General features: G+C 43.2%; 1 protein-coding gene across 4 annotated transcripts; it reads right to left on the reverse strand.

Annotated features, from left to right (window-relative positions):
* Positions 1–4354: 4354 nt before the first annotated feature.
* On the reverse strand, positions 4355–24384 carry OPTN (optineurin). 4 transcript variants are annotated; one of them, XM_056340916.1, is made up of 14 exons: positions 24236–24384; positions 23277–23456; positions 21230–21432; positions 18490–18648; positions 17070–17146; positions 14896–15027; positions 13700–13784; positions 10155–10270; positions 9326–9475; positions 8216–8309; positions 7398–7556; positions 6570–6700; positions 5557–5636; positions 4355–5316 (listed from the first exon to the last, which is right to left on the reverse strand). In XM_056340916.1, the coding sequence occupies exons 2-14, from the start codon at positions 23440–23442 to the stop codon at positions 5195–5197; spliced, it is 1674 nt and encodes a 557-aa protein (XP_056196891.1). In that variant the 5' UTR covers positions 23443–23456; positions 24236–24384; the 3' UTR covers positions 4355–5194. The 4 variants fall into 4 exon arrangements, with proteins under 4 accessions (XP_056196891.1, XP_056196890.1, XP_056196889.1 ...); XM_056340915.1 differs by lacking the exon at positions 24236–24384 and adding an exon at positions 24010–24085 and having other exon boundaries at positions 18490–18645; XM_056340914.1 differs by lacking the exon at positions 24236–24384 and adding an exon at positions 24010–24084.
* Between the last annotated feature and the right edge of the window lie 1799 nt (positions 24385–26183).

Here is a 26183-nt window from a genome sequence, read left to right on the forward strand (position 1 = left end):
GGAAGCGAATTTGTGGGCAGGCATCAGGACGCTGTGTTTTTCATATTTCTCTTCCCTCTGGCTGCTAATTGCCAATGTGCTATCCAGGCTAATCACGAAGCATCACCAAATCTCCCTACTCGCCATCTGACCAGAGTAATGATGGCTTGCCTGCTCCAGTGACTTGGTTTGCAAATCCTGAGATACCTTGCTCCTCACAAATCTCAAGCTCACCCCACAGGACTGTTCTGGTTCCTTCCCAGTCTGGATTTTACACCTGAACTAAAATGAAATGCTTCTGACTCCTATTCCGCATCAAGTCAGGGTATTGATTGTGGGACCTGCTGCTACACCAAGAAAGTCCTTTGGTAAAAACAGAGATAGTGGACAAGTAGTATTTTGTGGACACGTAGCACTTAGTCACTTTAAAAAACAAATACATTTTATCTTATCTTTCATCTAAGGGAAAACAAAGGGGATGTACTCTTAAACCTGTGCTAATGGACATCTGCTGCCTATGGTCACCTGTCGTGATGGCTCATCTGCTGTCTGAACTGAAGTTAATGATGACAACAGAAAAATAATCCTCCCTGTTGCATGAACAGGTTTCAGCGTATTGTGGTTTTATTCTTGGCAGTTCCTTGTCCCTCCTGATTTGTACTATTAGACCTGCTATCTTTCTATGAAGAACTACTTCAGCTAATGCCCATGTCTTCCTGTTAGTATTCCTGTGCTAAGATCCTCTCTCTTCCTGAAACCTCTTAAAATGATTAATTTTGACTTGACGGATGCATAAGTAATTGCTCCTTTGGCCTTTCACATTGATTTTCTGTGTTTTCATTAAGGTTAATGCTCCTCAGATTAAATCAGCTCTATTATCATTCTGTTAGTTTGATTTTGGCCTAGTAGTGTTTCCATCAGATTTTGATCATTGCGGAATCCATAACTATCACAAAGCTCCCATAATAAAATTGAATTCAGGGAAAAAGCCCATAAATCCTGCTGTTGCAAGGAACCAATTAAAAGCCAATAAGAGATTGTGTCTGCTGGGAGTACTTGTAATTGATGAAGAAGGTTGCAACCAAGCTGATGAATAGGTTTTCCAACAGATTTCAGTCAGCTCTTGCGCCACCTGAAATTATGGACAAAGCTGTGTGAGGACATGAGCTATAGCTAACAGAAAACAAGATTCCCAACTCTAGAAGACATTAATTAGAACAACAGTAACAACAGCAAAATAAAAGCAACTTCTCACTTTAATTATAAGGGCAAAGAAGGGATTGTTTCTCCTGGTATTTGTAGCTGAGAATTCACTGACAGCATGACATGAAGAATACACTACAGGAATATTTTCTTCAGTCCAAGAAACATCTACAGGTATTTTTCTTGTGTATGTTTTACGATTATTCATCTGCTGAGAGTGAAACATAAACCTTACACAATTGAGGCCTTTGTTTTGAATTAATCAGCTCCAGAATAGTTTCTATTTCAGGTTTGAAGCAATACTGAGTAAAATATTGAGTCACAAAACTTTTTATTTCTGATTCTACTATTGATCTGTTCAGTGTATATTCTCCCCTGTGCTTTGGCTCTTCATCTGTAGGGCAATTTGGAGAAGCACTTACTTACAGAAGTAGATTGACAGGAGAATTTGTCACGTACAAGTACAATGTAATATGCTGCAACTCTGCCCATTTAGTTGTGGAATCCAACGTCCCTAAGGCTTTCTTCTGCAGAGTTCCATTCTCCTTAGCCCAACATCACAAGACGATGTAGGCTATACATATAAATTTCACTGCACAGGCATCTCTCTCACAGTTTGTACCATCCTCTTTGTGTTCAGAACTTCAGAGTACAAAGGCATGTTGATCAGCCACTCAGGACCTGGTCTTTGCCTTCATTTGGAAGGCAGGCATTCCTGCCCCCATACCTAAGAAGCTGTGCTGTTCTCTGTCTGCCATCCCTGATGGACAGCAGTAATGCTTGGACTTTGTACCATGGATTCACTTCTTTTCCTTGAGAATGGTCTGCATGACCTTGGCTGAAGCTGGGGGCCCAGGGGAGTTTTCCATGTATCCTATTACGCTGGAACCAGAACCCCTCTTCCAGGCGCGTGAACATGCCCTTTCTGCTCACCAAAGCACTGACCTAGGATCTACTCAAAAGGTCCTGGTGAGCACAGCAGAGAGAGGACAAGCAACGACAAAAATGGATGCTGCTTTTAGCTAATCTCTCTCAAAACTGGAATCCAGTGTTTCTGGAAGTGAAAGCCCTCCATGAAGGAATTCAGCAATAAAGGGCGTGCACCAGTTGCTGTTGGTCACAGAACATAATCTTGTATTTCTTATGGACAGATGACACAGCTCTTAAGCCATGTCAGGGAGGGTGCACACGTGACTTTCACATATGCAGCACCCCAGTGAGGATGTCAGATGTGTGAGGGGACGTGTTTGAACACTTACCTCCCTGGTGTAGTGCTTGTGGGAAAGGGACTGTCTTTTTGTAGCTCAGCAGTGGCAACTGCTATCCCTTTCCGGTGTACACAGAAAATGAGAAACTCCAGATTTTAGGACTAAACACATTGCTAATTTTAGTCATAATTTGTCCTGCTATTTAACACCTTTCAATACATCTTCTAACTGAACTGTACTGTGTGATTCTCTGTGTAACAGGTATGGAACTAGCTGTACTTTTCAAATGAAGAAAAGATCGCATTGATGGAGAACTGTTGAGTCCTGAACTCATCTTATTCTGTCCCACCTCCTTTATCCCTTGCCTGATTTACTAAATCTAATGCTATTTCCTGTAACTCTTGCAATGGGCCACAGTAAATACTGTCAGCTGTCAGCGTTCTGTTCAGAAATTCCCACTTTGGACTACTTAAGGCTTACCTGATGAATAGTTAACATTACAATGCTCTTTTACCCTGATTTTGTATGTTGTGAGAATTTTTATTAAATAACTTTTTAACCATTTTATTAAACTAATGCTGAAAAGCTATTATTTTGATCCAGCTGCGCAGTAGTAGCAGTTTATAATGACTGTAGCACTGTCCTAATGAAGCTGGACACATGAAAGAAGTCAAATCACTTCCACTCACACCAATGCTGTGGGAAGCTTATGGTCCACACAGTCCTTCAGGGGGATTTTAGATGACTGCCTCCACAAAAGACATTTTCCTCACCTTTTCCCTTCTGCTTCTTTCTTTCTGCATTAGGAATATGCAACTGCCTAAAATTCATAGACACAAATTCCTGCTTGCTTGCCTTTATTCTGAACGACTTTTTAACTGATGAGTCCCTCAGGTAAGCACACCCAATGGTTAGAGCAAGGTTTTGGGATCAGAGCACCCCATCTTTTGTTAAAGCCATTACAACCGCACAAGTAAACACTAATTACAATTGCATTTTGTTATAGTTTTTCCCTTTACATAAACCTACTCCAGTAGAGGTGCTTTAGTTATAAATGCAGTTTCTCTTGCATTTTATTTTTGAGAGATCAAAGTATTTCCACAGATCACACTGCCTATATATGAAGGAGGATTCAAGCTTCCCATTCTGGCAACCCAACACCTCTGAGACCAGTGCACCACCATGCCAAATCAGGAAACATTCAGTATTATTGTAATGTGAACTTCAAAGTGGAAGGGTAATGGACTGGCATTAGCAATAAAACATTGATCTTTTATATTCAGGTTATGCAATCATCCCACCCTGCTCCTTCTGAACACCCAGCTCACAATTCTGGCAATCAGAATGAAGCGGACTGGGCACAAAAGAACCTTGCTGGTGCTCCACAGTAAGCCTAACAGACCTACCATGGACCATTTAGCTACTGGATTGTAATGAGCGGTGGCATATTTGCTTCCAGAAATTCAGTGCTGCCCATGGGAGGAAAAAAATAAAGATCTTTTCCTACACCAAGGTTGGCCGATCAGTCCAAACCCACATGGAGGCTTCCTTCCAACTGGGCAGTGCCAAAGTGATCAATGCTTTCTTTTCTTCAGCAGGAAGACGATGCCATAGAGAGACACAATTTTGGCCGAAGATTTTCATGCATCTCTTCCTTCCCTTGCCTGCCAGTTTCTACCAGTGCAAATGTTAGCTATTTGCAAAAGACATGAAACTCCTCATTTGCATGGATCCCAGCAATTTGCTTGGGTGGTTTCCTGGCATTCATGCTAGTTCATATTTTGTTAAGGGTTGAGTATTTTCCTCCCTTATGCAATGGCAAGTTCAGAACTGTTTCTTTGTTGAGATAAAAACACCAGGGAGAGCAAGAACAGAACTAATACACTATGGTTCTTTCTATGCGAGCTCATCAGCCATAGGTATTTGCAATCGTGTTTCACCTTCGAAGTATTCACAAGCATAGATAATTTTATACTTGCAACAGATTTATTTTGACATGTGAAAATCCATTATACTCCTCTTTTTAAATTAGGTTACATCCATCTCAGCGCTTTCTAGCACAATACTGTACAGATTCAAATGAATATTATAATTAAGAATCAAGACAACACCTTGAAAATAAACAGTTCTATAAAACCAGGTGACTTGGGCACACCAGCAGCTACATGTATCAGACCTAAATGATCTGTTTTAAACCTCACCCACATCTGGCTAAAGCAACAAGTTACATAAGCCATCAAAAATTTAACATCAGATTAGTATGGTCACAAGGGCAGCAATAAAAATGCCATCTGGAGAAAGAGTAGGGTTCATTTCAAATGCTCAATGAATACAACACTACTCCATTTTGCTGAAAGCTTCTCAAACAGCTTTTTTAACGTATTAGTTTCCTGATATATATAGTATACAAGACAGAAGTATTTACAGGCTCACAGTACTTTCACTTGATCAGCATATATCCCATATCCCTTCTGACTTCAGCGATTCAGCCCCATTCTGTGGGCTAGCTGTAAGAGTATAGCTCATCAGGGGAATGTTCCTTCAAGATTTCATAGCAGCAGACACACCGGGAGTTCTTTAACCCATCCATGCTGTTAACCTATAAAAATTATTTTCCTAAAGCAGATTAAAAAGAGATGAGTGAGTACAAGGCAGGGTAGGTATTTTACCCTTTTTCCCATTGAATTAATGAGAAAAACCCTGAAAACCTCCTTCATGGGATGTACAGCTGAGTGTTATTTGAGCAGGAAGAAAAAAAAAAAAAGTGGCAGGTGAAATTCCAGAAGATGAAGAATTGGAGGGCATCAATTAATACAGTCCATAACGTGAATCTGCAGTGTGTCCAAATCAGGTAGAATTTCTTCACATTTGGGACATGAATACATTGAGATATTCCGCTGCTCTGGCCAGTCTTGACTACCAGTTCCTGCAAGCAAAGAAGACAAATAACTACCTGTTATACTACTTGATTTTTCCACCCTTTCTGTGGAGTGGTTGAAAGAGGACTGGCTTGCTCCTAACAGTCAGACAATCGCGCTCTCTGCGGCTACCCAGTTGCCAAAATAGCCACAGGGGAGGTGGGGAGCTGCCTGCAGCCAAGCAAAGCTCTTTTAAACTGAACACAGCAGGCCCTGGCCCCGTGAGCTGGAGGGGTTGCTTACTGTACCTCTTTGGACAAGACGAGGTGAGTGCTCCCGATCTGGTGCCCTGGCTCCATGACGATTCTGCATCTCCGCCAAAGAGTTTCTGCAAAGAATAAGTAAGTCAAGGGCTCTGAAAAAAGACTCGGCAAAAGGTGTCTTCCTTTTGTCTCCAGAAAAGGTAAGATGATTAAAAATAAAGGATTTGCAAGTAAATCATGTCAACTGGTCATGCATTCAGTTCACAACTGCTGCTCAGAAACAGGACGCTGAAACGCTGCTGCTTTGTGAGATCATGCCAGGGTTCTGCTGAAATCAGGGTCACACAATTGACACCAGCAGGATTTGGGCAGCTACACACCTAGGGATCTAGGGCGTGCTCCTCTAGAAAACTCCAAGGACTCTAGTTATTCAGGGCAAACTGCAAATTTTACTAAGTAGAAAAGCAAGTAACATCAGAAAAAGGGTTCAGTGTACAGCTAATGCAAAATGTAACTCGATTCTTCAAATTCTAGGCACTCTTCCTGTACCCATGGCTTCCACAACATGAGTTGAGGACACATGGTTAATATTTCTTTTTTCTTTTCTACAGCTAAGAGTGCTAAAATGGTGCAATTCCAGGGGATCACAGTACCTGAAACTATGGGTACTCACCACTGCCACCTGCAGAAGCAGCAGATATCCGGGGCACAAATGCAGCAAGCTTAGCTGCAGGTTCACCAGTAAAATTGAGGGCAGAACCCAAAGAAACTCACATGAATCAGCAGGGAGAATTTACCAAGCATGAATCATCCAAAGTGAAAACTTGCTAAGGCACCCAAGTAAGAACTAATACACTTTACAGAGATCCTATCACAAAATTAAAAGTCAGCCAATTCTTCTTTTTTTTTTTTGTCTTTTAAAATTCAAATTAACCAAGAAATGAATGTTTGCAAAGCTGTTTGCCTTTCTACTGAGATGCTACAAGACAATGTTAGTCACTCCAGCACATAGGGTAACAAGACAGTCTAAAGGCAGCTCAGCCAAAGTCTGTTCTCACCGGCCAAGATCTTCAAGGTTTTGCTGCTCTTTTAGCAGGTATGCCAGCTGGACAGCCAACTGCTCCTTCTCCTCATGGATCTTTTCTCTTGCTGCCCTCTCAGCATGGAAATCAGAACAATAAACCTCCATCTGAGCAGAGAAATGAAATCATGCTGAGAATTTGTAACTTAGACCGAACCATAGTCCTATGCCAAAACGGCAGATTTGTATCATAGCCTGAATCTACTCAAAACACTCCTGCAGCACCTACACACTGCAAAGCGAAGACCTGTACTACTTACAAGGTGAAGAAGACTTAGTAGTTTCTGGATTCTGTTTAAAATACTTCAGGTGTCTTATCTGGGCCGGTGCTATTGCCCTCTGCTGTTACAGAGGCAGAAAGGAGGCACAGACAAGCAGTGAGGGGGTGACTTGACTGATGACACAGACAAATCTGTGGCACAGACAGTGGAACCAGGCCAAGATGCCAGTTATGTGCCTTTAATGTGAGGCAGACCCTTTATAATCACTGTTTACACACACTGGTTTGAGTAAAATCATCTCTAAAACATATGCAGAGATTCTTAAGACAGTGGTTTTAAATACAAATCTATTCTCAACTTTTGTTTGTTGTGCCAGACTCCAGCATACGCAGTTCCTCCTACAGAATGTTAAGATATGGTGGTAAAGGCTCTCTAGGGATCTGCAAGGCAGGCTGAGTAAGGGCGTTATGCTTTGGAATTGAGGAAATGTATTCAGTATTCCAGAGTGAGCCATTAAATACCTCCTCCCAGTGTCTGAATATTGGTGGGGGGGAACTAGCCAATTTCTGAAGAAGAGCCAATACCTGAGCACGGAGCACTGCCATGGTTTCAAGGTCCTCCTCTTGCTTAGTAATTATCTGCTTCATTTCATCTATCTGGAGCTGCTTTGCTGCAAGGGCTTGTTCTGCCAGCTCCACCTTTGCATTCATTTGTTCCACCACAACTCTATCCACTCTGTCCAGCTGCAAGGAAGAACTATGATTATGAGATGAACTCAGAATACAACCCTGCTTGAAATGAAAGTTTGCTTCTTACTCCTCCTGCCCTTGGAAACCTTCCAATTTGGTCATCAAAGGAAGACAGCAGTGGTGACTGGTATTTTATTTTAAAGAATAGTTCTGAGCTTTCAAACTACATTGTATGAAGTTAAAAGAGAACTCTCTAATGGACACTGCAGAGGATGTTTCCCACTTTCCAAAATTATACAGAAGAATCTGGCACTTCCACGGAGCCTCAGTTATGAACAAGACCTCACTGTGACAGCCATTCTATTTAAGTTTACAAAAATATTTGGAGGTCTGCCTCCCCACAGCTACAAAGAATGCTGCAGGAACACCTATATGCCTTTGCATATCAATGATCTCCAAGGACTGGACTCCACACTGCACTCAGGTTAAACCTTAACTAGAAAACACCATGGAAGTACTGATGTGTGGATAAAGTTTTCTTTAACTGACAGCACAGGTTCTAGGTTTATCAGAGCAATGCTGCTATGTTGCCTGCTATATTATATGGAAGGCATGACTCTTGTTTCCTGCCCAAATTTGTTCCTAGATGCAGTCTTCCATCCCCTTCCCGCTCCCCCCTAATTAATTATGATTTCTTCTTCTGGTGAGTTTACCTCTTTGATTTTCATTTCATCGATTGTTTTCATTGCCTCAGTGAGTTCAGAAAGGAGTTTGTTATATGCATCCTGCAAGCTACTATATCTTGCCCTGTTTATGACAAGAAAAGAGGTGAAAGTTTGAAACACTTAAAAATTACTTGAAATCCAAAATATCTGTTAGAATTTAGAAAAAAGCCACCACCGGTTCCTTGCCAATCAGTCTGCATTTCTGATGAGAAAAAAATCATTCTCCATGTCTCAACACCTCTCTTCCAATGAGTTGTGTGCTGCTCTATCCAGGGACTGAGTCCAAACAAATGTCCTTACTGATCATCTGTGTTTAATGAAGAATCCATCACCCAATATTTTTATATCAAACTCACAAATTCTGTTCAAAATGTAACACCTCCCTTAGGAAGACATTCAAGTCTTGACTCAAGAGACTTCAAGAGAAGGAGAAACGATCAGAAGAACCAGACACAGACTCCAAAGATAACGAGCAGCTTCTCCAGCAGCTGAAGACAGGTCCTTCAGGAAGTTCAGCTTGGACTGACATTTTCATGCTCCTTACATGGACTGCACATGAAAGGGAGCAGGGAGCCAGAGCAAACAGTAAGGCTCTTTACCTCAGCTTCACTGCACGCTTACTGCAAATATACTGCAGGGACTGCAGACCTCTTCATTAATGTCACTTTCCCACCACTGTCACCACCTGACTTGTCCCCGCCCTCCAAGATGTGGACACATTTACCCCTGCTAGTCAGTGGGACAGCTGCTGTCACTTTTCTGCTTCCTCTGCTTGTAGGTTATACCTGAGTGTATTCCACCTTTGGCTTTTTGACAAAAGGAAGATACAAGTCAGAGCTTATAGCTCAAATTTTCCTATGCGAGGTGTTCAGTAGAAGAAAGAATACAGTTTGGGCCTAATGTGGAGACTCCAAATTCAAAGTGACGTAGATTATGAGGCAAATGCAGGTTTCTAGTTCAGACTCTACAAACATAACATGGTTTCAAAAGAATACAAAACTAGTATTTTCAATCCGATTCCCTTTTGGCAAGGTTCCCTTGGACTACTCTTCCTCACTGACAATACCTCCCTGGAATATAAACACAAGTCATACTCACTTTTCTTCATGCGTCTTGGCTTGTTCCAACTTGACCTGTGCTTGCATGCTCTCCACTTGAAGTTCCAGCTTCTTGTTGGTGTATATTAGCTGCTGCTTCTCCTCCAATTCCGATGCAGCAGCTGAGCTTTTTCTTTCCAGTGCTTGGCACCTGAAAGAAGAAGGAAAAAAGGTTGATCTCTCCTGTTCACCTTTTCCTGATAGATTTGGCACACTAGGCATATTACAAAAAGAATCTTTGTGTGGTTCACTTTAAAGGTTTATTTTGATGAAGACCAAAGAAAGTCAATAATGAATCTATACACAACCATGAGAAAAAAAAGATACTGAAACCCACACTTACTTTCTTACTACTACAAATCTCAAAGAACTGGAATTTGACAGAAAACTAAGCAGCTAAACTGAGGGTCTTGTAATCACTTTTTGCAACCTACTCAACTGGTCTTCAAAAGCACCGACGGTTCCTGTGAAAGGGGTCATAACCAAGTCCCTTTGCTTCTTCCTCTAAGACTAGAGCAGGGACTGATTATGTGAAGCAGAAAACAGGAAAGATTTGCCTTTATATCAGGAAGGGTTAAAATCCAAATCTCGAAATTCAAGGCACTGGGGTTCTATTTGTAGAACTAGGCTGGCAGCTCAGATTTTCTGACAATTACTGTATTTCTGTACTTTCATCTCCACTTAAAAAGAAGGACCAATCTTTTACAGCATTTCTGTGAAACAGATATTTAAGTTGGCATTTGCAGAGCTGGTAAGTTTCCCAAGGTGGGAGTTGTCATACAAGTATATACTGTGTGTCACGGCAGAGCTTTTGTTCTTCTGAACCTTACTTTTCTTGAAGCTTCTTCTGAATCAATTCTGCTTCTTTTAACTTCTCATGGGCTTCCTGAAGCTCTTTAAACAGAGCACACACTTGCAAATTCAGGTTTTCTACTTCACTGCCAACCTTTTAGGGGGAAAAAAAAAAAGAAAATTACAAATGGAAAATTCAAGATTAGCAAAGTTGTAGCCTAAGAGATCTAAGCAGGAGGAAGGAAGTATCATTCCTCCTCCAGAGAAAGCAGCCCAAGTCAGTGTGTGCTGTTATAGTCTATACTCAGTAAAACAGCCCTGTCCCCAAGGCTTCACAATTACCAATTAATCCTAAATATAGCAGAACCCCATTCTGACTTAACACTTTCATAAAATCCAGGTGACTCAAAGACAACACTACTACAGACTTTCCAGCACTGGCGAGAGTACACCTCATGCAGATGGGAAACACATCTACATTTTCTTTCCCAAGAGTTCACCATTTAAAACACATGAGAAAAGCAGACAGACTTGGTGATTTGTGCCACTCCTCTGAGCAACAGTTACAGTCTGTCAGAGAAACATAAACCATCTATCCCTAGGTAGGCTTCCAGTCTGCTAGCATCAGTGTGCTCTTTAGAAAGAGGCATGACAGCAGTTGCAGATCAGATGCAGCAGTTTGGAAGTAGATGAGGCAGATGAAATCCTTAAGACTTTCTACTCCCAGTTATATCCTGCACTGGCATTATTCCTTCCATTCTAGTTTTCTCCATTCTGGTTTTGGGCAGAAAACAAAGAACACGGAAGGTTTTATGCACTGTAATTTATTTCAATTCACATGAAACCCCTCCAGCCAACTGGCACTCCCCCTACATATACCAACCAGCCTCTCCTATGCCACATACATGAGAACCATGAGTCTGGAAGACTTCAGTTCTTGACTTTTTGAAAGAGAAAGTACAACCCCAGATGGTAACTCTGTTACCATGCATTCATAAATCAACTTTGCAAATCAAGATTATTTCTAGTGCAACTGTAATCAGTTTTCTTATGAGTTTCTGGCCCTTTCATTTGACCTTCAGACCACAGGAAGATCACTGAAGGATCCTAAAGGTAGGCAAAAAACAAAAGGAGGAAAGAAACAGCAGCTGGGTTCTCCTCCAACCAAAGACACACAGGACACCTCAGAGTTTCAATTCTTAAAATATATCCCCACTCTAGAAGGCATTAAACCTGTGATTCCTGCTGGTTTGTAGTCTCTGGAGGTACATCCTGGAGTTTTCCTAAAGAAGCACCTGAATCTTTTCATCATGCTAGCATCAGTTTAATTGTCCCTAGTACTGTAATTTTCACTGATAATATCTTATTAAAGATATGGAAAGTCTTCAGTCCAGCTTGGGAATGAGCTGGGTGGCTGTGGCTAGAAAGATACCAAGTGTGTCAAGAGCATGCTGCTGTTCTATTTCCTTGAAGAAAAGCTCCAGTTTTCTGACAGTGAAAGTCCATCACTACCCCAGGAAACTGAAGCAAGAGAAGTTGTCCATCCATGATGACACATGAACATTTCCAGTTTTCATCTCAGAGCAGAAATGTGGAGCACAGCCAGTGTGACTGAGGCAGGCAGAACACAATTGTCTACTCACAGATGTGGCTGAGGACACTCTCCACAAGCTGCCTGAGCTAAAATCATTCACCAGTCGTACCAAGAAAAAGGGACTGAACATAATGGTGTAAATACTCACAAAGCACATTGCACTACACTTTCTCTATCTACCATCATAGCTGCAAAACAAGCCATTAAATTAAGCAGCAATCCAGCTAATCCAATCACACTCACAGACGAAAGTACTGATTTCTGTAAGGTGATGGCATTTCAATTTGCAGAAAATTATATATCAGTAGAAACTGCCTTAACAGAAAACACGTCAACAAATGAAACCATGTATCACTTGCAAGAGTCTGACTTCTAATGAAGCTGGGCTGTGAATTCTTGGTTCCTGGTGAAAGCCATTGTAATTCAAGAGATTTTACTTAATTGGAACACAATCAATCCATGCTTCTGGAAAGCAAGTCTGTCAGCCTCGCTGAAAGAAAAGGCTAACCCGACTCAAAAAAATCCCATCCCACAGTACAGACTGTGTCTCCCCAACACACATCTCTTACCCGGCCCAGGAAAGGAGCAACACCTAAATCATAGCCTCCTAGATCTCTGCTTCTGGGAAGCTTTCAAGCAGCCTCCCAGGAAAGGCAGAGCAATAACTGCAGTTAACTCATCTCAGGAGACCTGGCTGAGGTTAGTGTCTAGCTGCTGTTTGGCAGAGGATGTGCTCTAGCCTCTTCTTCCCCAGCCACTTCTCACTCTCCAGGGCCAAAGCAGGTTTGGAAAACTTCCCTCTCTCCCAGGATGTCTCCAAATGCAGAGCCCTCAAAAATGGTCCATGCTGCACCCTCACGTTGTTTCATTAAAGATCTACATTTTACAATGGGAGCAGATAACTTAAGCTCTGCTGACAAGAGCCCCCTGAAGAAACCTACCAGCATATAAATGGGAACAACTGCCATCACAAGCGTGTAACTATGCTGACCTCAATATCAGCACTTAGATGAGGAGCATCTGGCTCAAGCTGTAACTCAGGCAAAGTTGAGATAAAAATACTGGAAAGAATTAACTGAGACATCATCTGCTTTCCCTAGAAAGGACATCTCTTGGCCTGACTGCAAACTGGTCTTCTTGTTTAACCAAGCCAGCCCTGCCCTAAAATACTTGTCCTGGCCTTCAGAAGGGCACAGGTCTCCAGCAGATCCCATAGCGTATTTGCTAGCCCCATGCAGCAGCTTGTCAGATAATCCACACTACCTCAACCTCATATAAAGGCACTCACTCCTAGATGCCTGTATTAGGCAGTTGCGCTGAATCTGAAGGGATCTCCTCTGCTATGGGAGTTTCCATGCATACTCACATAGAGAGGCTTACAGCCGTAGGCACATAAATTTAGGTGTCTGGATGTGGAGCTGAATCCCAACCCCAACATCCAGTTGTTGGATCACACCCTTAATTGCAAACACCCAGACTGATTTTGCCTGGAACTGTCTCTTGATCCAAGACAGTTATGCACCACCATTGTAATACATCCCACCAAAACCATGAAAAAACCCCAAACCAGGTGCCATATGAGCTCCACATTTAAAGTCTGTTTGACAGTATGCCGTCACTGGATTCTGATCCAAAAGCTAACCTAGACAGCTGTGAGGAAATTAACTCAGTCTAGAAGACTTTCTGGAGCTAGAAATGACTGCATCTCACTCTGTTTAGCGAGTGTGGCCAGGATAATGAGGTAAACCTGCAGTTATGCCATGCCTCCCTAATTCTTGGCCACCAATCTCATCTCTTTTTGGTGGCTGGTGTACTTTGGAACCACCTCTGAGATATGGACTGAAGGGTTCAAAATTCACTGCCATATCCTGTGCAGGATATTTGCCCCTTGCTCCCTGAGTGCAAGTGGAAATGTAGTCCCTGAGGTTGCTGGCTTCAACTAGTAAGCTGTATGTTGTTAAATTTCAGCTCAGGAGGACATGTACTTACAGCCTCTGAACTCTCCTCTTCTTCCTGTGCAGTTTGTGTCCCACTCTCCAGGCAGTTGCTGGTTTCCTTCTCCAGCTTTGAGAGTCTGGAACAGAAGGAGCCAATAATGATGGATTTGGCCTATATTTGGAGTGAGATTGTGCCTATTCAAGGATTTCATGCAAGTGGTGTAGCCTTTTTCTAACATCACAGCCACAAACAAAAGCACAGACATGCAGGAAAGCCTGCAAAATCACAGGGTTCCTGAAGAACAGAGGACACCCAGCATGTATATTTAATGAAAATGGATAAATAAGTCTGCAGGTGTGGTGAAGGACAGTGACCAATCTTTGGGTACAGTCCAAAACTTCCAACTCTTTGGAAATGGGTCAGTCTTTTCACTGAATCCAGTAATTAATACTGCCTCTATTTTCCTTTGATATTTTCAGAGGCTGAGATTTCTAAGAATCCTTTGGTTATGGCCCATTACCTTTTCTAGGAAGACCATGTAGAAGCAATTACCACGACACCAACCTTTCAAAGCAGATAATGTCCAGGAAGTCTTTCTCTGTCTCTGCGAAGTGGGGATTTGGAACAGCTACTGCTTAGGCAATTTTCCACACCTGAACAGTCATGGCAATTTACAGCAATATAACTGAACTGAAACAGACCCTCATGTACATCTCACTGGGAAAAACTCTCTCTTAGGCAAGTCTGGAATTAAATTTGTTTTAGACATTTCTAAGGAGCTTTTGCAAGCTCACACATTGCTAAATGTAGCCTGTCGATATCATGAAGACTGTAATCCCCGTTTTATACATAGTGATTTGCTTAAGGCCTCACATGCAGATGATTCATACAAAAACAAATAACTATGGAAGAGGGAGTGGAAAGAACATGCTCAACTAGTCATTATATCGTTCTGACATAACCTGGGGAAAGTTCAGACCCAAGGATAAGTGGGTAATTTGTCTTGATCTGTGGTGCTATAGGAAATAATAATAAAACATGGAAACTCTTCTGGCCACAGAAGAGAACCTAACAGGGATAAACCACATGACTACCACAAAAATAAGTTATTACTACTGAGTGCTTGGGAAATTCCCCATCCAGGTCACACTGATATTTCAGTGTGCCTCTGATTAGCCACAGCCTTGGTAGTTGCAGCAGCCCTGAAAGAAAACAGCTCTAAATGTTAGAATGCACCTACTCCATACCTCTCTTTGTGATCCTGCAGAGCCTTCTCAAGTTTTTCCCTCTTCTGAGTTTCATTTCTAAGGCAGCAGAGCAGCTGGCTCACAGTTAGCTCCTCAGACTCCAAATTCTTAGATTCATCTGCAGGTTTGCTCCTGATTCAAACCAAACCAGATGTAAATAACAAAAGCTATGATTTTACTAGAGCACTCCCTTATCCCTAATTCTGGGATCTAGTCTGAGAGGCCACCATTTCACACAGTGCTGAAAACCAACACTGTGAGCAAGGGGCTCATTCCCAAGAACCAACACTGCTAACCACAGTCCCCATGCAAGCAAATGCAGTCCTTGCTTTGCGCAGTGCTCAGACAGTGCCCTTCAATCTGGGGGAAGAATCTAGTACTTAAGCAAGCAAAACAAAAGCAGTGAAGACAATACAAAAACCAGTGCATTTATTCTGACCTACTTTGCAGCCCCTTCTGCAAAGTGCTGCTGTCTGTTCCCAAAATAACATTTTCTTCCAATGAAACATGCAACATTTCTTACCCCATTACATTGCTTTCCAGAAAAAAAGGCACATTTCACTAAAAATGGTCATCAGACCAATGGCTTTTTTCAGAAAAAAATCTCATGTTTCACCTCCCTCATAATTCTATTGCTCTTTTCAAAATTGCATTATGCTAATGTAAAAGTGAACCAAAACTATCTGAAAAATAAGGTAAATAAAATACTGTATTTCATTCCCTCCATTTGTATGTCTGTCTAGACAGAAAATCAAATTCCCATACATATACGGCAAGATACGCAGGTTATATACACTGTACATTTCAGAAGCTCAGCTGTAAACCAGCATGTGTTTAAAACTTTGCTTTTGTAGTTCAGAAAAGAAAGTAAAGCGCAGTCTTCTATGTGCTCATGAGAGCTAGAAATCTTTGGTGAGCAAAATTCAATACCCCAAAGACAGTGTGCAGCCAGGATATTTTAAGTAAATAACTTTTATCAGGGGATTTTTAGTGCACAGTTCTACTCTTACAGAAATAAACCCGTCCTGAGTATATCACATTTCTTTGAACCTGTTAACAGCACCTGTCTAAAGTTTCAATGCTGGACAAAGACACGTAGTGACACAGGAAATATTTTCAGAGGTACATATGCCCCTGTTCTTGAAGATATGGCCCAGATACTCATCAAAGGGAAGCAAACCCCACAGAGAATGTCTTCTCATAGTCAGCGTTCTCAAGCTACCACTAATGACAAGCTTAATACCTGCAGCCTGGTCTGCAGTCAGCGACTCTCTCGGTTTCATCCATGACTGTAACTCCTCCCCCTCCAACACTTGCACTTCTTAACTGCACACTGAGTGACAACTTTTCTATGTCACTACATTAAAATGCTGCTCTCCCTTGCAGCGACAGAGTGACAAGCTATACATATAGCATAGCTTTCTGGGCTGTTGTGCCCTTAGCATTTTCTATATCCTTTCCTTCGAAAAGCAAAGGCCACAAAGTAATTACAAGAGTTCAGCCACAACCATCTAGCTGCTAAATTGAGCCGTATCCAAAATGGAAAGTTTAATAGTATCAGCTGTCTATGTCCATAAGGAGTAAAGGTTCAGCTAGGGGCAAGAAAGTCCCTTGTGGCCTGGAGCTGATGTAAAGATCAAATTTTGAGAGGTAACCTAAACAGAATGCTGATATCTTAAGCCTAGTAACCTGAAAAATAAGAACTATGTTATTGCAGTGTCTGTCTACTCCACCGTGATACGCTTTACACCAATCACACGCAACCAGAACAGACAGGTTCAGATGTGGAAACTACAAGACCTCTGATTCTTACCAACATCATTTTAATTGGGTAGAGGACAGATACTCTATTAAATGATCTCCAGTGACTAGAAGGGAGGGAGTCCCTGCAGCCTCTATCTTTTCTGTTTGGCTGAAGCCTGAAAGGTTGGCAAGTCAGCATGTACATAAATGCCTGGCCAACTGGCCAGAACATGCATTCCCTCTTGTCAACTAGTGAAGATTGGAAGCAAAAATGTCAGACAGCTGAGGGTCTTTCTGACATGGTAGGAAGGATGCAAGGCCACAGAAAAACAGGATTTTCTAGTTCATTCCTCATAGAAAAAAGTTCCCTCATATTGGAAACAAAACACATTGTCTGTGTCTAAATCATAATCACACAAGAACCTACGTACATGTAGATTGCAAGGTTACTGGTCATTTCACCACTATTCCCTTGATGTTCCTTTGCAGTTCTATTTATTTCTCCTTCCTAGGAAAGAAAAAACACTATTAGCTTGGTATTTGGACTAAGCAGGGGACATTTTTATTTACTTAAGGAAGAAAAACAAGGAAGACTACTATCATGGCAATAAAATTAAATAAAACTACAAATGATCCGTTTCATGTTTGGAAGTTCATAAATACTTCCCTGCATCTCTTCCAGACTGATCAGAGGAGAGGAACAATGAGATTTGGCCTTCTTTGATCAGTGATTTCCATGGCCACTCTCCTCTATAAAGACAACTGGCACCACACAGCAACAGCCATCACTGCAGGTGACTTTAAGTCTCCTGCCTCCCCAAAGAACCACTCTTCTTTCCCACTACAGAACTCACTCCTTGGTATCTGTAGCCCAAAGGAGAATATTTGTAGCAAAAAAAGGAGAATGCATCCTTGAAGGTTTCCTGCAGTCTGAAGTTTTCTTCAACAACTCCAAACAAGTTTTAATTAAATTCTCCTGAATTTTTTTTGCACTTGTACTTTCCAGAGAGGGATCTGCTATTATGGAGATAGCAGAGAAACACATTTTCACATTTTGCCTGTGAAAGTTTTTTAGATACAGGAACAGAAGAAAAAGTAGACTTTTGTGCCTCTAGGGAACACTCTAAATCTTTGCACTTAGTTTGGTTTGCCTGCATCTCTATGTATCTGTCAGTAGAAAATGAGCCCCATTTTCAAAAGAAAATGCCCTTGTCTGTACATAGGTGTTGCCCCTTAACAAAACAGCACTCAGGTTCCCAGGAATTCCAACTAAGATAAGACTCTTAACATTTTGAATTAGTCCAAAGTCACCTGCTGGACCATATTGTTTTTTCCAAAGAATATTTTTAGTGTGTTGGAGGCTATCTATGCAATTAATTCACTTTGAGCATGGAAGTGGAAGGACAAAAATAAACTCCTTTACTACTACATCTTGTAAAACACAAGTGACCCATGTCAGGTAATCTAAGAGACTACAGAATCTTCTAACTTGGAAAAGATCTTTAAGATCACAGAGTCCAACCATGCAAATCTTCTCCCAAATCCACTGTCGCTCTATCTTGTGTTACTGCTGTTGCTGGCAGTGTGCTGTTCCCTCTCTAAGAGGCATAAAGACTTTTCATTAACGCAGGTATAGATTCACCCTTTCTACTACAGGAAGACAGGGTGCTAAATACCTCACTGTAGAATGTCATCAAGTAAACATTGTCACTGTAATTACACTCAGACCTGACTTCCTCATCATTTAGCCTGGTGAGAGAAGAAAATTCTGTTTGCCAAAAAAGGAGGATCAAGGTGGAACTAAAGTTTCTGGCCGCAGGTCAGTGTGTTCTTTTTATTCCCTTCACTTACGTTCATCCCAATCTCCACAAAGGAATCCTCTGCTGAGGAGATGTTCAGCTTGACCTGCAGTTCTGAAATGATGGCTAGCAGATCTGCCTTCTCAGCCTGGAGCCGCTGCACCTGGGATTTCAGCTGCCTTGCTTCCTTCTCGGGAGTCCTGCAGCCCTTCTGGGATAAACCAACCCTGCATTAGCCAACCAAAAGGAAACACCAGGCAAGGACCACAGAGCCTGAACATAACAACGGTGTCCCACATCCCTTCTTCTCCATTTAGGTTTGCCTGGAAAAGCCCACTGTACAGATCCCTAAACTACATTCTGGTCTACTAGACTGAGAAACCAAATTAATCAAACAATAAGCATCATGCTTCTGGAAAACATAGGTCTGATCTCTAATTGCACAGATATTAGGATGTAAATCTTTGCCTGAATCTATGCCTCTCACTACCATGCAGGGTCTCAGCCAGCCTACAGAATTATTGTCCAGAACGACTGTATTTTTTCACCCATATCCTTATTCCTCTTTCTCCAAATCTACCCAAGATTCTAGGGAGAAAACACCAGTGGGCAGAGAGCTTCTCCACATACCCCTTTCAGCCTTTCCCCGCCACATAGCTTCTCTGTACCCCATCTCCATGTATGTATCTCTCCCTGTATCCCTGACCTTCACACAGTCCTATATCCCTTCCACAAAGCCTCTGTCCCTCAGAGATCCTCCACAAACTTAATCTCTCCTTCCAGTCATGACTGTCTCCTTTACCTTTTGCCTCTTTCCTTTCCCAGGATCGTCAGTCTTAACCCTCTGCATAACCAGGAAGCCTCATTTTTTTCTCTCTCCATTAAATGCCTCTCCCCATTATGAAACCTTCCCTATGAGTTTGTTGCTTCATCATTTTCCAATCTGAGCTTTCCATCTCCTAGTAATGGCTTTATTACACCACATACCATAAATGTAAATTCTGGACAATTCCTGGAGTCTGAACTGCATTCTAAAAACTTTTGCTATGCTGACAGTGTCTCTCATCCCACAGTACCGCTCCACCCACCCGACTTGCTGCTGTCTCTGATTTTGTGCTTATGCTGTTAAGAGGATGCAATTATAGTTGGCTCTAGTGAAGAAGAGCTTTACAGCAGTCTGTGCTAACAGAGATACGGTTTTGAGAGAAAGCCTCCTATAAATGCTAGTTCATCACTAAGGTAGGCAACACAATATGTCTGTGATTTACTCCGAGTGAAACAGAGATGTCACTTAATGGCAGCAATGGACTACAGACTACCTCAGTTAATAGTAAAACACAGTGGTGAGAGAAATTTGACTAATTTTAAATCAGTCTTTTTGTTAGAGGAATTTTTTTCATGCTTTTTCTAAACAGTTCAAAAAAGAAAAAGAATTAAAGTAGAACTAAGGCATTCAAGAGAGAATGCAATTTTGGCTTAAATGAACTGTCAGCCTGAAAATCATAATCAGAAATTAAAACACTGCTGTTTAAATTACAGTTACCACTGACTGATAAAACTGCAAAAATCAGGGAAGAACCAGGGCTTACTCTATGAAGCTCTTGGAATGAGATAATTAAAAGTGATTTATCTTTACTTTTCTGAATGCTAGATTACTCAAGCAGGTTGTCAATAATATACTTTAAGCATTCAAAGTGCAAGAAGTTCTAAAACAGGTAGAGGCAGAATAAATTCTCTACTTCCCCTTAAATACTATTCCAGATTTATGAAATTCTGAGTTTCCTTGACAATCCCGAAACACAACTTTTAGTCTGTAAAGACTGTGTAAGCAATACAATCACATTGTTTATACACGACTTTCTTCCCCCCTTGTAACTTCTAAACTCACTAGCCAATTTTGGTTTACATGCTGAAAAAAATTCTTACAGAGTTCCATCAAATAGGCAGTCAGGAGAGGAAAGGAGAGTCTACTAGTGTCTCCATTGAGAAAAAGGCTAATACACTCATCCTTCATCAGGCAACAGAGAATCCACCTGGGTCCAGGGTGTACCAGATACCAGGATACATCAGTTTGGCTCTGCCTGAAACTTCTCATTAAATACCTCTTCACAAGACCACATGGGACACAAAGCATGTTTTATGTTAAGAGTCTTCGTCCATACATGTCTTTGGTCCTACATGCAATATGTTGCCTGGCTACTAAGCAATCATCTGCAATAATAGAAATGATGTCTTACAGAGCCAAAGGTAAGACAGACGGAGAAAGCTCAGTCAGGCTCAAATGGGGCAGCAGAAGCACAGATCTAATCTGACCACAGTAAAAGAGCTTTCATGAGAGAATGAGTAATAAAAATAGATGGCAGGTCATGTTTTTGCTTACATGTCAACTTCTCCCCAGAAACACAAATTAAAAAAGTAAACAATCACGAGACATAGATAATCTAATGAGCAATGGAGGGACAAAGTCAAGAGATACCCAACAGAAAAGAAAAGAAAAGTTAGCAAGAAATGTTAATTATTGTCAAGATGTTAAATAATGTCAAGAATGTTTATTATTATTGTTAATTAAAGTATTTACAAATGTAAATTACCACAGGTGTGGCAGAGATTTCTGCTACTACACTCTGAGAAACCTCGCTTCATAAAAAAAGTCAGGCCAAGAACTCTTGTTAGAGCATAATGGTAAAAATGGAGCCGTTAACAAGTCTCCAAACCTCCCACTATGATGAAGGGACTGAATACTCCAGACTTTTGATTCAAAAGCACGTTAATCCAAGCAATTCCTTACTTACTATTTCAGATCCTTCTTCTCTTTCCTTTAAGCTCTGAAGTTGTTGCTGTAGTTGTTCATTTTCAATGCACTTGGCTAGCAAGCACTGCTTAGCCTCCTTAAACTTTAACTCGTAAAATTCTCGTTCTTCTTTCTGCTTCTCTCGCCAGATGGAAAGCTCCTCATATCGGTCCTTCATAACTTGGTTATGCAACTTCATGGCTTCTAAATGACAGCCAGAGACAAGATATTGATTCACATTAATACGCCATCAATGAAACAGCAGATTTCCACTACACTGAGCTCAGCATTCTTCAATATCAAATGGATTAGCCATAACTGGGTATGAAATGTGGACCTCCTTCTCGTGTACCTTAAATACTGAACCAAAACTAAACACATTAGAGTCCGTTAGCACAATAATAAATACCATTAAATCCACTGCTGAAATCACATGCCCACACTCTCCCACTTCTTGACTTATTCCTAAACCAAGAAGTACAAGCAAGAAGTATTGTTCTCAAGAGGTACTTGTTATCTTGCTGCGTGTGTTATTTACATGATCAACCCACACAAAACTACTGAACTGAGATTCTGAAACTACTGAGACTTGGTAGGGAAAACAGACATCCTAGACTGGCAAATTACTGCATGGAAACACACGTTATCAAATCAAATGTCTCAAATATGCCTTACTTGAATATTTGGTTAAGATTTGATTGAAAGTATTAAAAAAAAATATAACCAACAAGTTACGTCAAAGTCAGTTCCCCCTGGCTAGAAAGCCATGCATATGTAACAAAGTCAGTATGCAACAACATCAGTCTTACTATTGCAAAATGCTCACAAGATTTTTTTAGGAAGAGTCAATGATTAAGCGTTTCAGACTTGTTTTATTTAAAGCAACAAACTCAAAGCCAGTTGCTTGAAAATATTTTATACATTGTATCTTCCATAACTTCCATTATGTCCGGATGTGGTATTATGAATTGCCCACAAATTCTTCAGGTTATATAAATAAATGTAGAATGAGAATGACTCTGCAAGGTATGAGTTACAGCAGCTGTAAATATGGTCCCTGAAACATTATCTTATATGATATAGGACCTTTTAGCAAAATACTGGAGGTACTTCTAGAAACAACTTTCCTGCCAAATATCCATGAGACTCCAATGCAGAGAACTTGGACCAGGTCCAAAAATTATTCAGGTAGAATTTAAAAACCAGTGTAAAATCACAGCACACAAGATACGTGACTTCATGCTCTGTTGACATATAAACAGTGAGGTACCTCTGTCTTTTACAGAGAAACTTTCCAGATCCCTTGTGTTTCGCTTTATCTATTTGAAAAAAAAAAAAAAAATCATATCTGACACCTAAACTCCTGGGATCCAGAAACAAATCTATCTCACCTGAAAGATTCAAATCATTAGGCATTTTCAGGGAAACCTCCTCGTTTCTCCCAGATAGACCTTGCTGTGGCCACCACTTCCTTCTGAAGTATACAAGGTACTGCCACATCTAAATGTTCATAGTCTGTACTACAGACGGTGCACGACAGCCTGCTCCAGTTCCCCTCTCTGCCTGAGAGGATGCAGCTCCTTTCAGACAGCATCCTAACCCAGACTGTTCTGGGCACTGTGCAGTACCCATCCCTCCTGATGCAACTATGGCAAAATGTTGGGCAGCTCCATTACAGACTGACTAAGAGTCCTAAAATACACACCAAAAAAAGCTTTTAGAGGGGGATGAGCAAAAAGCATATCTTAGCAGGAGATTTTTCACCTTGCCTTCTACAATACACAGTGCTATACTGCTTATATGTATAATTCTAAAGCAAAAAAACCCACCCATTGGGCTGTTCTCCCTCTCATCTTCCCTACTGGTTCAATTTGATGTGTGCTATCTGACTGGGCTTGCAGAGTTGTTTATACAGCGAATGCTACCCAGACACAAAATGTTATCCAGCAAGGGCAAATGAACACAGAATTCGTACTCATAGGACAAAACACCCCACACAGGAGACTTGGAGCTTTTGCATTTCAAGACCAGTCCACGTGCACATTCACCTTTTAGCTCGTTGTTCTCAGTGATTAGCTCTTTCATCTGTTGTACCATCTCTTCTGGCGTGTAGGTACTAAGGGCAGGGGCAGCCACGCTGCCCATTCCGTTTTCCATTTTACTCTTGGGATGCCCTCCATTTTCAGCAGGATGGCTCTTCAACTTGCTGGACATCTCTGAAGCCTCTGCTACAAGGTTTGCAAAGAGAAAACTGTTGATTTCTTGCCCAATGAATGCTTATAAAGAAAACATAACTATACCTTCATTTGATTGAGACAAGCGAGCCACACATCTTAGCCATGACACAGAGGCACCTTCCAGTCTCTCCCACCCCGCTACACCAGAGCGTCCGTGCACCTCCACGTCCCACCGACCCCTCCCAGGCCTGCGGGGCTAAAGCAGCTGAGCCCCGAGCCGCCTCTCGGGCTGGCCCACCCGCCCCCGAGCCACTTCCCCCGGGAAGGGGCCAAGACGGGCCCAGCTCCCGCCCGCCGCCCCCTCCCGCAGCAGCCCCGGCCTGCCCCGAGGAGCGCGGCCCGCCCGGCGGCCCTGACAGGCCCGGGAGCCGCCCGGCAGGCCAAGGTGCCGTTCCCGCAGATTTTTAACTTTCATTTTCACTTTCTTGTCCCCCTTTCCCCCCCCTCCCGCACAGCGGCACCCCGCCGCGCCACCGGGGCAGGCCGAGGCGCCGGCACCCGCCTCTGCCCGGACACGGCCGCTCCGAGCCGCCGCAGCACGCACACCCGCGCCCCCCGCCTTCCCGGGCCCGGGGGCTGCCTCCGGGAGCCGCCAACCGGAGCTTCCCCCGCTTGTCCTTCCCCGGCGCGGCCCGCCCTCCCCGCAGGCCCATCCCGGGATCCGCCGAGTCACCGGGCGAGCCCGCCCACGACGAGGGAAAGGGCCGCCGTCCCCCCGCGCCGGGCCGGGCCGGGCCCTCCGCAGGGGCAGCCCCGCCGCTCCCGCTCACCCCGTCACGGCGCGCCCATGGCGGCGGCGGCCCGGCTCAGCTGACTGCCCCCCCCGCCGTCCCCGCCTCCGCCTCCTCCCCCGCCGCGGGGAATTCCCAGCTCCGCGCCGCCGGGGCAGGCGGCGGGGCTCTCGCCGGTGCCGAGCCGGGCCTCGGGTCCCAGCGCCCTCCCGCGCACACGGCGCCTCCCTCCCCTCACACACCCGCCGGTGCCCGCCGGGGGCCCGGGCCTGCCAGCCTCGCGGGAGCCGCAGCAGCCCCCCAGGAGAAGCAGGGCCGCCAGCCCCGCGGGGAGCATGCTGCCCCTCGGGGGTGAAACCGTGGGTCCCCGCGGGAGAAGGCAGCGAGGGCAGCGCAGATGATGCGGCGGGGCCGAGCGGGGCTGCGCCAGGCCTGTCGGGGGGCCGGGGTGGCAGGTGCGAGGCGAGGGACAAGGGCTCGTGGCGCTTGCCTGGTTATCGCCACGGGATCGCATCCGTCGGGACGGGGTTCGCCGCGCTGTGGGGCCGCAGCCCCCGAGTGGCTGCCCGGCCACAGGGCTGGATGTGGCACGGTGCCCCGCGCATCCCGCGCAGTCCCGGCGCTTGGCGGCTGTCCTCAGCAGCGTGCGGGGCTGACAGTACCCCGCAGCGCCTGTTCCCAGGTAACAGGGCTGACGATGCCATTTTGGTCCCTTTGTTTTACATGAGGAAAGCACCGTTGTAGCGGAAATGTCAACTTTCCACATGGATGTTACCAATCTTTCATTAAATAACCACATGGCTTGGCAATAAACTCTTTTTGATCTGGAAACGGCTGCTTTCCTATCTCCTAGTTGCGAGCTGCCTGCCGTTCAGTGACACTGTGCCTTTCTGCAGACTGGTCTCCCCAGGTGCCCTCCAGGTGCCACAGCCAGGGACTGCCCAGCACGAGCGAGAGAGGTGCACGGCACCGCGGTGGGTGGCGGACACTGCCAGGGGGCAATCCTTTTACAGCTGAGGAACTTCAGCATTCAAACTGAGGGTGCAGGTTGCAAATCTCCCTAGAAATAAAACCAGCAAATATATGGGACCCCCTGTGTGTGGTGAACAGGTCCGGTAGCAGATTTATGTATACTGAGCCCATAATCCATGTGCTTTCTGCTTAGACTGCTAGCAGGCGGAACCCAACTCTTTGTAGGTACACCGAGATCTTCTCAGCTTGAGGGAGTGTGATCTCTGAACTACTGTTGTCTCCCATCATTGCATCCATGGCTGGTACGTTAGACAGGAGCATATAGAACTTAGAGGGCAATAAAGGTAGCTTCTGTGAGAATGAGGAACAGAAATATGAGCAGCTCATTGTGGCTTTTAATTTGAGCTCTGAGCTAAGTTCTTTCAAACTGCAAGACCTTACTGCAGGTCAAGAAGAGCAGCAAAGACCAACTGCGTTTTACTTGTCAGAGGAATTTAATGAAGCATTTGTTATTTTATCACACTTTAGATAGCTGTTCCCCCCCCAGTAATCGCAGGTCTGGTTTTAGTACGCGGAATTAATTTTTGGGAACAGATCTTATTTACACAGCAAATACCAAGTTTTGGGTGAGCAGTTTAGCGTTTTGATGCGTGCTTCGATGCCAGTAAGATCTATGTATCTTGCAGTTGTTTGAAGAGATCCAAATGCATGAACAGTCCTTGCTTGCAGTTGTAAAATGGAGGGGGTTACTTAGAATCAGAAGTGGTATGTCTGATTCTAATTGCAATGAAACATTTTGCTTTTTTAAAAGCCAAAGAAATGTTAAAGTCCTTGTGGACAGGGAAGGGGGAGAAATAACCAAAGAGGCCTTGTGAAAAATAATTTTAAAAAAGGCAATTCAAGTTTTTTACATAAAAGGAAAAATTACTTCTACCTAAGGAGCATCAAAGTGTTTGCACAAAGCTCTTGTTACACATCAGCTTTGTGGGAATACAACAGAGAAAACAATTGGGCC

The sequence above is a fragment of the Falco biarmicus genome, chromosome 5 (genome assembly GCF_023638135.1).
Source record: "Falco biarmicus isolate bFalBia1 chromosome 5, bFalBia1.pri, whole genome shotgun sequence".
Classification (NCBI taxonomy): Eukaryota; Metazoa; Chordata; class Aves; order Falconiformes; family Falconidae; genus Falco; species Falco biarmicus.